This window comes from Desmodus rotundus, chromosome 5 (genome assembly GCF_022682495.2).
Source record: "Desmodus rotundus isolate HL8 chromosome 5, HLdesRot8A.1, whole genome shotgun sequence".
NCBI lineage: Eukaryota > Metazoa > Chordata > Mammalia > Chiroptera > Phyllostomidae > Desmodus > Desmodus rotundus.
This window is the reverse complement of record NC_071391.1, coordinates 105,192,783-105,205,762: the sequence shown is the minus strand read 5'-3', so window position 1 is coordinate 105,205,762 and position 12,980 is coordinate 105,192,783. Positions and strand designations below refer to the sequence as shown.

The window sequence follows — 12,980 nt, the reverse complement described above, 5'->3', positions numbered from 1 at the left end:
TCTTTGAAAAGAGGCTTATTCTGCTCTTATATCTGACAGAATGACTTGGCGTGGAATTCGACGATGGAAAACAGTTAACTTGGGAACGCGGAGAGAGCATCCCGTTCTGCGGTACCGTGTTGCTATAGGGGTGTCCAAAGCCGGCGTGTTTTTTTATTCTTTGAATGTGATCAGTTTTAGCTCTATGGCAACTTTTAGAATCTTCTATGTGCCCTCACCCCTGCCAAGCAACCACTGTTCTGATTTCTATCATCACCGCTCAAGTTTGCCTATTCTTGAACTTCTTTTTTATTCAGGTTTTAAAACTTTTTATTTGCATATTTAAAAAATTGTGCAATCTGATAATTAAAATCATTTTAACGAAAAAAATGGCACTGTGATTAAATTCCATCTTACAGCCTGCAGGACACCTGGGACTAGCTCGGTTTTACTCTAGACTTCACTGTCACCCCACCCAGCCTCTTCCTTCACCAGCACGCAAGTTCTTTCCTTCCCTGCCAGCCAGAGGCAGGTGCGGCCTTCATTGTCAGTAGTTCTGATGTGAAAAGGGGCAGCACAGTCATTTAAACTGATCCAGTCTCTTTGCATCTTACAAAGTGTATTGGTGGTGCAGGCCTCGTGACAATTTGCCTGCTCGCTTCTCCTGTTCAATTGTTTCTTTGGATGGCAGTGGATTTTTCTCTTGAGTTTCTGTCTTCTTCAATTTCAACTTACCAAATTTCTCAATCTCGGCCCTATCGGGTTTATAAGACATGGTTGCTGAGGAAGCGGAGGATCAAGAAGAGTGCGAACCGCTCAGTGACCGCCACCAAATCTGCCTACTCTTGAACTTCTTACAAACAAGATTTCTTAAAAACAAAATTATACAACAGGAACCCTTTGTGTCTGGAATAATGTTTCTGACATTCCCCTAGTTAAATGTCTACCAGTGGTTTATCTTGTCTTATTGCTGAATGATATTTCTTTATACGAATATACCACCACTGGTTAATGGAAATTTGGGTTCTTTCCATCTTAGAAATAAGGAATATTTTTTGAGAGCTTGAACATTTTTATACAAGTCATTTTGTTCAATTCACTTCTAAGCCACTTGAGTGAGAACAATCTTGGGGAAGTAAATGTCAACAAAATCAGCAACAAATATACATTTTATGTATCTCTTCATTTCTATAGAAGCACATAGACCATCACAGGCATGAGTAATATGAGTCTTTTTATAAGCGAAACTCCCCTTAGGACGTCCAGAAGAATGTGTCCCAAATGTGGTTAACCATTGGCACTCAGTAGGGTCCTTAATCAAATATTTATTCTTAGGCCCTGCTCTAACAGAATTTTGAAGGGATTGGGTTTTAATTTACTAGGTCTAGAGGAATCCCAAACACATGGCTTTTAGTTTCCGCCCCAGGGGATGCGGATGTTGAGAAATACAGTTGGATGGGACAGCACTGCAGTTGGCTGGGAGTGCTCTGCCTGGTGGGGACAGCCCAGTGACGGCACTGGGCGGCTCGCACTTTGCTCTGCTGTCCTGCCCTGGATAATTGTTGCTGATTTCAAACACTGTTTCATACCATCCCAGTTCCAGGAGACCCAGATTGAAAAACCAGAAATGAAGAGAATTGCTAGTTCAGCTCTGCTGCTAAATGTCTGTGCCGCTCTTAGCAACTGACGTCCAGTCTGGGTACCGCCCCTCCCTCACCCACAGAACACAAAGGCTGAGGGGGGATGATGGCAGTAAAAAATGATCCAAGTCCTGAAAAGGGGCCACAAGGTGGTTCTGTGCCTCTCAGTGCCACTAGAGCACTAGAGCACTGCCTAATAGGCCCAGCCATGCAAGGGCCATCTCACCCTCTAGAAATACAGCTTTGCCACCACATGCTACTAACTTGTAGAAAAAGGATAAAGAGCATATGATTTTGGTCCAGTAGAGATGCAAATGACATCTGCCTGCTAGAAAAGATGATGTCCAAAGTTGTCAAGAGATAGAAGTACAAGCACAAAACTAGACACATGGAGGAAGACGGAAGGGAGCTGGAGAAGGGCAGCCGCCTCGTGGAAGCAGGACCAGGGCAGGAGAGCACTGCTTGTGACTGTAGACATGTGCCATTTTGGTAAGAATCTTCTTTTAAATAACCTTTTAAAGTCTAAGAAATAAAAGTTAATGTTTTATTGACACGGCTAACAGTAAACAAACCCAACTAGGTATTCCATCACCAAAAGAATGTATTCAGGAAATGTAAAGATTGCAACACAGGGCATGCAAACCAGTGAGCCACATGCACAGAAACGGGGCTAGAAGCAGTCAGAGCTCCTCTTACAGAGGGCGAGAAGGAGGTCAGGGGAGGAACTGTTCCATCACTGCCACTCTGTGGCTCTGGCTCTGTCGTAACCCTAGAGTTCCTCCTCCAGGGCTTTTGAATCACCTGAGGTGTGGGACAGCCTCCCGCTGGCCCTCTCCTGTCTAGGTTAAAGTCTGTCATAAGTGTGGGCGGCATGAAGACATTAATTACAGCCATTGTTCTCAGGGCTCTGGGGGCAGCATCTTCAGTCCCATATCCAACTGTGCATGAGCTAAAGGACAGTGTCTCTACCCCTGCTCCAGGAAATCCTGGTGCCAAAAGATGAGCCCCGAAGCAGCTGGACAGGAAAACTTCCCACAGGTTCTTAATCCCTCCTGGGATCCAAGAGCTCCTTCTCCAGTGCTCCAGGCCCTTTACAGCACCCGCTTACCTAAGTAAGATCCAAAGAAGCCAAGTCCTCCAATGATTGTTGGCCTGCACCTCATGCAACTCAAATGCAAAACACTGGTACCGGAAATGTGTGCCAACCAGGTGTACCCCAGGTGATCACCTGAAAACAAGAGTGTTATCATCCAGGGAACTTCAATGACTCCATCTGCTGTCCCATATTGTGGGGCAGCAGAAGGAATCATGTCCCACAATTTTTCTCACATTTCTCCAATGTGATGGGGAAGCCAGGGGCTCATGGACATCGGCTCTCTGGTTCCACAAGCTGTAGGGCTGTTGTGTCTTTCTTTAGATTACACTCTGAATGTGACATCAGAACCTCTTCTGACTGTCAGGGTGACTGCCTCAGCTTGAAGCCACATGACTCCAGGGCTCATTTTTGAGCTTTTGTTTGAGCTCACATCTGTGCCAAGTGATAGTCCACAGCGTCAGTGCCTGTGTGAACCAAGTTCTCACAGTAGAGAAAGGAGGCGGAGACACTGAACCAGCACACAGCCTGTGGCAGGATGGAGATGCTGCAGCTCACAAGCAAATGTGTTATGGCTCCCAACTGTCACATATAATGACTGACAATAGAACACTGTAAAATGACAGACGTACCAAACTGCCACCACTTATTAGCAGTGAGTGTGCATAGTGGTAAAACTCCAGTATTAATTCTTCTATCTGATACTCCAGAACTAAATAGCTTAGTACCCATTTTAATGTTAATTATTATAAAGCTAAAATGTTAAAATTATATTTAATTCATGGTGAAAACTTTACAGAATGGAGAGACATTTCATTAAACCAGAGCTTCCCGAATGCTTACTTGTGTGCCTTGTAGAGTGTGTGTCTGACTATCCAGAAATACAAAAGAAGAATTTGTCACCTGTGCTGTTTTAAAGACTTTCTGTAAGCAAGCGGAATTTTCAGCATTTGTAATATCAGAGTGAAAATAAGAAATCCATTATATACAGAACCACATCTGAGCTATATTTTTCTACAGTTACACCCACAGCAGTTACTTAATTTCATCAGAAAACATCCTCTGAGGAGTGGCTGGTGGGCAAGCAGGGCTCTCTGTTCCCCAAAGAGGGCCCCCCCACCTGCCGTTTTTAGGGAGCATGTGGATGGAGACCAGAGGAAGCCGAGAGAGAGCAAGGCTGTGAGGCCACACACACCGTGGTCACGTAGCAGTGCCTCCTGCACACTTACTCGCACACACACCTCGTCACTGCTGGAGGGCCCCTCGCCCCCAGCCCCGCCCCACCCCTGCGTGCCACTGTGCTTCCTCCTCCGTCACTCTCTCTGATCTTGGTCTCCTCTTTGTTTTCTATTGCACTTTATATCTGTTGTAGACTTTTACTGTAAAAACACTTGAAGTTTATATTTCGATTTATGTGTACACATTAAAGTTAGGACAAAAATGATTTGATTTAATTTAAATTATTAAGAATTATTTTTCTTTATAAGTTTCTCAACCTTAAAAAGATACATTACACACCTGGAGATATACTAGCTACATAAAAATTATTGGAAATCTCATCCAAATAGGAAAAAAAAAAAAGCAGAACAAAAATGAGGATCAGCTCCAGGCTCGTCATGCCATCTTGATCTTGGGTGACATTTACGAGCTCTGAAGCCTCTTCATTTCCACCCCCAAGGGGAAACCCTGCTGTCTTTAGGTCCTAACGTCCATTGGGACGGACAGCTTCTGTTTGGGGGGAGCCTGATGTCACCCTCCCTCCTGCTGCCGCGCCCTCGTTTTATTCTTCAACTGCCATGAAGTCATCGCTTCTTCTTCAGTCACAAAATGAGGTGGCAACAGGGCCCCGCTCACCTCTCAACACTGTTGGGAAATGACACTGAGATAAAATAGATGAAAACATGCTGGGAACTAGAAAATTTAAGACAAAGATTCCTGACCAAACTGCCACTTCCAGGCTGAGTTCAACCTTGACATGTAAGTCGAAGGCAGTGTGTACTTTTCCTCTGTGTCCAAAGTGAGGAGGATGGGCTGGCCTCTGTGGGAGCAGGTAGGGGATCAGCTGGGGAGGCCATGTGCTGGAAGGTGGAGGTCGTGGCCTTCCTGACATGGTAGGAGAGGAGGAGTTTCACAGGCTCTCTTTGGTTGTGCAGATCCAGCATCTTCTCCTGAAACGGGAAAGAACACCCAGAAGGAGGGGCAGGGGTGCTCTGAGTAGATCAGTCACTTTCACACAACCAATAAATGTTCCAAGTTCAAGAAAGCCCATCCATCTATTAGAGCAGGCCTAGAAACACACCTTTCAAAGGAGCAGCAGTGAGCATGCATGAAATCACACCTCCCAGCCCCAGACTCAAACCCAGGGCTGGGGTAGGAAGGATGCAGGGACAGGTCGATGGAAAAGCGATCAAACGTGAGTGATGAATTGGAACTCTCCTCACTCAAGAGGCTGAGGAAACCCTCAGAAAAAGGATGGAATGTGGACTTGCAGCAGGAAGCCAAGAACCCGCTTACCAAAGCTAACAATGACAGCCCCTGACCTGCAAGGACCCCAGCTCTGATGAAGGCCAGCAGGTTGGGGAGCTGGTCTCTGACCCACAGCCAACATATGAGGAAGGTCGGTGCCACCAAAAGACACAAGAGGGTCTAACAAAGTTTTGCTTCCAAAGGAACAAAGCGAATAGAGCAGTAAGAAAATGTGTTCTGCCATGTAGGTAGAAGTATGTTCTATGTATACCATATATGTGTGTATGTGTGTATGTGTGTACCGCATATTTAGGTATAATAAGTACTTTCAAGTAAATTATGTGCGAGATCTCCAGAGAGACACAGGAATGATCTGTAATCCAGCCACAGCACACCTGAGTGGAGTGGTTTCCCCCCAGGATCCCTTTACTCTGTCAATGACTTTCAATTATTCCATCCGGTTCCCAAGCAGCCAAAAACCTAGGCGTCATCTTTGATCCTGCTTTTTTTTACCCTTCTCCACTCGACCTAACAGCAAGGCCTGTGAAGTCCACTTGCAAAACACTTCCTGGATCCCACTTCGCACCCCCGCCCTGCACCTCCAAACCACCATTCACAAAGCAGTGAGTGAACTTTAGACTGACATAAATGAATCAATACAATAGTGTTACTTTCTGGCTTAAATATTTTTGCATGATTTTCTATTACAATTACAATCAAATCCAAACCCTGTAACAAGGCCTGTAGGGTCTGCACCACCCCGCTCTACCTCGCTGCCCTTGTCTCCCACCACTCCCCTGCCTCTCACTCTGCTGCAGCCACACCTGCACTTCCTCAACACACCAGCATCTCTGCCCCTGGTCCTGGCACTTACTCTCACTCCACCTGGATGCCCCCCTGCGTCTTCCCAGGGCTGGCTCCTCCCATGACTCAGGTCTCAGTTCAGACATCCCTCCTTGAAGACCTCACTGAACATGGTAGCCAAAGCCAGTCTCAAAACCCTCTCGTCTGCCTATTGTCATCTCATTACCAGTTACTTTCTTCATCAGTGCCGATCACAACCTGAACTTAGCATATTTTTACCTATCAATTGATAATTATTACCTGATGTGTTCATCATCACTGAATCCCTTAACACTGGAAATTCTGTTTAATAAGTAAAAGGACACTTTTTCCTTTCAAGCTCCAACATGTCCTCCTCCACCTCCCTGCCGGAGAAGGACTGGGCAACAGGCCCACCAGCACTGCCGACTTCAGGGTGCTCCTCTGTCCTCCTCCCTGTGCTCAGGCTCCATCAGCTCAGCTTTCTCTACTCAGTCAGTCCTGTCAGCACACTTGCTTTTATTTTATCTTTTTAAAGATTTTATTTATTTATTTTTAAAAAGGAGAAGGGAAGGAGAGAAGGAGAAAGGGAAGGAAACATCAATGTGTGGTTGCCTCTCGTGTGCCCCCCACTAGGGACCTGGCCTGCAGCCCAGGCATGTGCCCTGACTGGGAATTGAACCAGCAACCTTTTGGTTCACAGGCTGGCACTCAATCCACTGAGCCACACCAGCCAGGGCTCCATCCATCTTTCTTCTGCCTCCACCGCTCATCAACCCTGCTCTCCTCAAGGTCCCCAGGGACCCATAATCGCTAATAACAGTCCATTCTCTGTCCATCTTAGGACAAAACCACAGTAGAAGGGTAGTTTAGCAGACAGGATACAGTTGAAAATGTTTATCACACTCCACATACACTCCTATTCCCTCAATTTAAAATATTTCCAGAATCTGACGGGCTTCTCTCCACCTCCACTGCTATCCCCTCATCCATCAGATCATGCCTAGATGACCTCAAAGTCTCCCACAGGACTTCCACCCTTACCCCCACAGTGCCCCCTCAGAATAGCCAGAATAATCCTTTTTAAGCCTCTGTCCATTCACGTCACTCTTCAACTCAAAACATTCGAATACTTTCCCATTTCACTCAGATGGAAGGGCAAAGTTCTTACCAAGGCCAGCAAGGCCCAAATGGATCTGTCTTTATCTCCCTGACCCCATGCTTCCTTAGCTCACTCCCACCACACAGGTTTCTTTACTGGTCCTTGAACTTGCTCTCGCTGGACACCCTCTTGGCTGCTTGCTGGCCTCCTCCCCTGTCTGCTGAAATCTCTCCTTTGCAAAGATGCCTACTTCACTGTTCGCCAGGCAGCCTGCTTCCACCTGTCCCTAGCACCCCAGCCTCTTCATTCTGCTCTCGTTGTTCTTTTCCAGGGACACCCTTTAACACATCACAGATTAACCTATCACTGTACTTCCTGTTTACCACTCTTCTCCCACTAGAACCCAAGCCCCACGAGGGCAGGGCTCTTGACCGTTCTCTGCACTGATGGCCAGTAAGAACCCACATGTTTGCTGAATCAGATTGGATTGGGGTGAATTAAATTGCATTGATAACTGAAGTTTACGGAACTAGAGTTTAAGGAACAAGGTTTATATAACAAGCAGTTATATAAAGAGCACCAACAAGAGAGTTTGAGAATTAACATAATTGTTAATAACTCTCTAATAACAAGACCTCAAACACTTAAAATGTAATCATAACCTGGAATATTGAACCAAGAAAGTCCCCCAGAACACAATAGCAAAAAGCAGACAAACCAGAAAACAATGAATGGACAGAAAGGACGGAACATTACATGAGATAGTAAAGTGATGTCTAGAAGTTCCAGTGACTGATGAATAGGAAACCCAAGACGAGAGAAGGGCAGAAGGAAGGCGGGAAGATGCTAGAAGGAACAATGGCTGAGATTCTCAACATTAAAGAAAGAAAAGCGTCTGCAACCATAGCGGTGTCCACCGCACGCAAGTCTCCAAAGGAGTGAGGAATGAACGTGGGTAAGAACAGGCAAGAGTCCTTTTTTCCATTTCTAAAATCAGACTTTTTACTCAATAAACTTCTTATTGAAAAAACGACCTTTTTTGCATTATTCTTCTTAGTCGCCGACCTTCAACCGCAATGTGGCTGCCCTCCAATGTCCTCACAAGACAGACACATTTCTGGATCTGGAGTCCTTTTGCCCCACTCAAGAGACTCTGGAAAATTGCAGGGGAAAATGGTGATAGCACCTAAAAACATGGGAGGGGAGATGGTGCCAGCATCCTTTAGAAATCAGGGGAAGACCAGTGTCTTCCAGGCGGGGCAGGAAGAGACCTTCAGAGTGTAATCCCTGCTACCCTAGACCCACCAAATGGCCGTCCACCATATTCACCCATCTCCACCCTTTCACTCCCCCTTTCATTCATTCACAGCATGTGCCCGAGGGAAGGGAACACACACAAGCAGTAAGCACAGGGCAGACCTTGCCCCTGAGGTTTTCACACCTCAGTTAAAGCAGCTGGAGGTGGAAATTTCCAAACCCGGGCCATCCCTCTGATCCTTGGGGAGCTCTGTCCCTCAGCAAGTTTTGCCTAATGTGATGTTGGAATCTGTTTTCCTCTGCTGTCCGCCCATTTAGTCTTGTTAGGACACCTTGAAGTCAGGCGGACCACGCTTCTCCTCTTCCATGGACAGGCTTTCAGATCGTGGACAGCAGCCCTTCCACTCCACCCTTTCTGTGCCCTGGTCTGAGAGGAACTTCTCCCTGATGACCCTTCCCAGACAGGTGCGACATCCTCCCTCCCCGCCCCACAGTGGGCCCCATTGTAAAACCCCAGTTTGAAGGAGCACCCAAAGGATGACCACTCACTGGGAGCCACACTGCCATTCAGCGGAACTGTCACGAGGGTGACCCTGAAAGATCCACACCTGCTGACTCAGGTCAGAGGCCTCCCTAAACAGAGATGCACTCGCTGCGGTTTAAATGGGAAAGAATAAGCAGGAAACATTATCGTGAGGCTTCTTTAGGAGGCACTAGAAGAGATCCTCTCACCTGGGCCCTTCAGGAAGGAAAGTCTGGGGTTTTGACACCCCTTCAGGCAACACCCCCAAGGCCCAGCAGTCCAGTGGTTCTTTCCAGTGCGGCTGTGGGCTCTGGTGAGGAGGGCGAGGGGCCTAACAGGCGAACCGTCAGCCCAGGGTGCGTGTGTGTTGAGGCCCAACCACTCCTTCGACACCTGCCCCATGCTTGGCTCAGGGCTGGGCCTGGCACTACAGCAGTGAGTGGCTCTGGTCCAGTGGGAGGTGGACAGCACCGGATGGCAGGGTCACCCACAGAGAGGGGTAGAGGATGCTGAGGTGTCCAGGAGAGCCAGGTATGAGGGCAGGTGTCCATCCCAGAGCCCATCCCAGCATCACCTGCTCTAGGGAATAATCCAAAGTTAGGGTCTCCTCGGGTGACAATCATAGTGGGTTTCTCTCAGCCCCTGTGGGGGCAGTGGTAAGAGACATGAGCCTCAGGAGAGGTTTTCAAGACTCCTGAGGACACTGGCTGCTAAGGTCCTCATCCTGGACGGGAACTGGGCAGCCTGGCCTGACAGACAGCCCCGGTCAGAAAACCTGAGCCACCCCCTGGGGAAAATCTTCAAGGCAGCCAGTAAGAGTGTCTCCCTACAAGTCCCAAAGACAGGCATGGCGTTCGACCTTAATCACCCACGGCCCCCTGATGCCTATTAGCATCTCCCTCCCACTGGCATATGCTTTTTGCCTGGGAGCAGAGGAGGGCCCTGTGTCAGGGCAGCCTTGCCAGGGTCGCAGCAGCTCCCCAGTGAGATGCAGCCAGCCCTGCACAGGACACGAAGCAGAGCCAGCCTGGCACGGCCCCACTCCTTCACTGAGCCCTGAAGCACCGAAAAAAGGGAGGCTCCAGAGTCAGTACTTTCCAGCTGCCCACTGGAAAGGAAGGAAGCTCCTCTACTGAAAGTCCCGTGGGGCTGCATCGCAGCTCCGGCGGCTCCCAGGAGCAGTGGCAGGCTCTGACCGAACCTGAGTGACTTATCTGATGGCGCAGGGAGGCTCCAGCTTCCACCACTGGGGTGTGACGACGACCGTGTGATGGAAGAAAGCCAGTCCCTCCTGCGGGAAGGTCCCATAAGGCTCAGATGAAGAAATCTCACCTGAGCTCCCTGAGAAGTGAGCACCAAGCCAAGCCCCAGGAGGAAATAAAGTTGATGACAGATGCTGGGTGTCTCTGAAAGGGATGACTGAGCAAGTTCCCCAGAGAGCAGTCCTCTTGCCATGTCACTGTGGGGCCAGGCCTGGACGTGCCAGGCCCTTGCCCTCTGCTAAGGGAGTCCTGTGATTGCAACATTTGCTGCATACTTTGGGCAGGAGCCAAATGTCATTTTTGGCCACCCAACCACTCCACCTCGAGCCACCCCTGAATGGAGGGTTAGGCTGAAAGCCCCCTAATTACACTCTTTCAAAGCCCCTCAGAGAAGCACCCTCATCCCCATGGGGAGCCACAGGCACTGAGGATCCCATTCTTAACTGAGGGAGGCCGGGTCCTGGTGTCCTCAAAATTCAGTGGGCTCCAGAACTACTAACTTCTAAAAGAGGTAGGCAATGATTTCTCCAAAAACTGAGCCCAGGTCCAAACTTATCCTCCACCCTCTTCTCTTAGCAAGGCAGGACCTTTGTAGGTTCTGGTCAAACCGGTAAGTTTGTGTTTGTATCCTGCTTGTTGCGGTCTCGCTCCCTCCACCCTCCACCAACCCATCTGCTGAGATCAAGCACAGAAATTTTCCAAGGCACAAGTTAGGTTGACTAAAGTGAATTTCAGGAGACAGACTGGAAGTACCCACAACTTCATATACACTGGTAGAGCTGGGGAGAGATGGGCTGAGAATAAGACAGAAGCTTCCAGATAAGCCCTCCATGAGCCCGTCTTCTCAGCCCTGAGAAGAGCCTCCTTGCTCAACCCCTCATCCTTTGCACCCCATCTCGTTTCTGGTCTTGGCAGGACATGGGCCTTTCCTGCTGAGTCCCAAGTCACTTTTGGCTTCCAGCTTATCTGTTCCTCTAGGAGAGAACAATAATGAATTCAGACACATTCTGTTCAAGCCAGGCTCAGCCGCTGTCCCCTTGCCCGAGTCCCCTCTGCCCAGCTGATGAGCCTCTCCATTATGCATCCATCAGCACATCCCCTTCCTTGCGATGCTCCCCACAAAATAGCATCTCAAAGGCCCCACATTCCTCCTGCCCCGTTTCAATCAGGATCCAGTCAGGAGAACAGACTCTGCACAAGGAGTACAAACAAAGAGATCTGAACACAAGGACCTGGGTGCACAAATGTGAGAAGACTGAGGAGTGAAACAGTGTTGCTGCTGAATTCCAGACAGTAACAACTGCAGAAGGGAACGGGAGGGAAAAAAGAACCTAGGAGCTCAAAGAAGGGACCTTGTGGGGCAGATGCCCAGACCGCAGGAGGGATCCTTGGCCAAACTGATGCTCAGACCTCTGAAAATAGAGTGTACTCTGGCGGGTACATGGCCACAGAGGTGGAGGGAAAGAGACAGCCCCGGAGGTGCTCAGAGGATTCAAAAGCCTTTGGGTACAGCTTGAACTTTTCATGCTCAGAAGAAGGGTACAGAAACTCATGCGTTACGATGACATGGGTCCTCTTGCCTCAGTCCTTGTCTCACTTGATCCTGACCTTGCCCTAGCTTCCCCACATTCAGAGAATGCAGCCTTCCCAGATTCAGAGCAGTCAGCATCCATGCTGAAGTCCCCAGTGTAAACGTTAGTGTGAATAAGTACCAGAGAAGGAAACGGGGGTGATGGTGGTGAGAGAGAAGGGTTGAACATGGGGGTGGATCACTGGTGAGCAGAGAGCCCACTGAAGAAACGGACCAGAACTTTGGTCTTAGAGTAGAAGGGATACCCTACCTGTGTTTGAGAAGACTGTCAGTATTTATGCTGATTATATTGTAAAAAGGAAAAAACGTGGTCCTGCTATGTAAACATCCCCTAGTTTGCCAGATTCTTTCCATTGATGTTTTATTGGCATGCAGAACAATTAAAATCATGCACATCATTAAGTGTGGCTTGAATCGAATTCAAGTAAGTCCTCATAAAGCCGAAGATCCTAGACATGGAAACAACTTTTAAGAGCTCGCTCAGTCCAGATTCTAATATTCAAGCTCTACCATATTCTCACCCACGCTTACTTGGTAACATGCACTGCTAGTTCCCCGACCTCACCTGCCCATGATCTCAATGAGTTGAGGGACCATCGGTGGGAACCAGGTGGGGTGAGAGGTTGTGATCATCACCACTAGCATCTCCAGAATCTGTTCGTGGAGCCACAATCTCTATAACAACTTATTCCTGTAACCAAGCTGACAGTCACAACTAATAAAGCAGATGGGGCCGTGAAGTAGGAGGGGTTATCTGGCCCTCACAGTTGACAAATACACAGAATCAAATTTATAGCAGAACCAGGTTTAGAATCCACAACTCCCAAGCCCAAATCCAGGGCTCCCTGTCACCAGCTCCCTTGGGCTCCTGAAAGGACCAAGGCCACTGTAGCTTAGGTCCTACCCAGGGCAACCTACAAGCAGGGCTGGAGGGCTGGCTGGGCATGGCTGCTGGGAAAGAGCTGGCACTGACTTGGTTCAACTGTGGGGAAACGTGACGTGTACTGTGAACCACGGAGAAGGGCATGGGGCCCTTTCACTACAGAAGATTTGCGAAAACGCTGAGGAAATCCCCAGACAGCCTGTGCAGTGCAGCCTTTAGTCGTGCGGGGTAAAGCAGCTGCAGCGAACCTCGGTCCCCATCCCCACCGCCCTCAGGCATCCCAAGCCCATGGCGTGAGAGTCAGCTCCCCATGGTCTGCACCATTGCATCTTGCCGAAGCCAGTTTCTCCATGAAACCCCAG

At 48.6% G+C, this 12,980-nt stretch overlaps 1 protein-coding gene across 1 annotated transcript; it reads right to left on the bottom strand.

Moving 5' to 3' along the window:
- Positions 1–589: 589 nt before the first annotated feature.
- LOC112303120 (thymosin beta-4-like) lies at positions 590–754 on the bottom strand. The gene has a single exon (XM_045193890.2). The coding sequence runs from the start codon at positions 752–754 to the stop codon at positions 590–592; it is 165 nt and encodes a 54-aa protein (XP_045049825.2).
- Between the last annotated feature and the right edge of the window lie 12,226 nt (positions 755–12,980).

Excerpts from the sequence above, each read along its gene's own strand:
- LOC112303120 (XM_045193890.2), bottom strand. The coding sequence starts at position 754 with ATGTCTTATAAACCCGATAGGGCCGAGATTGAGAAATTTGGTAAGTTG.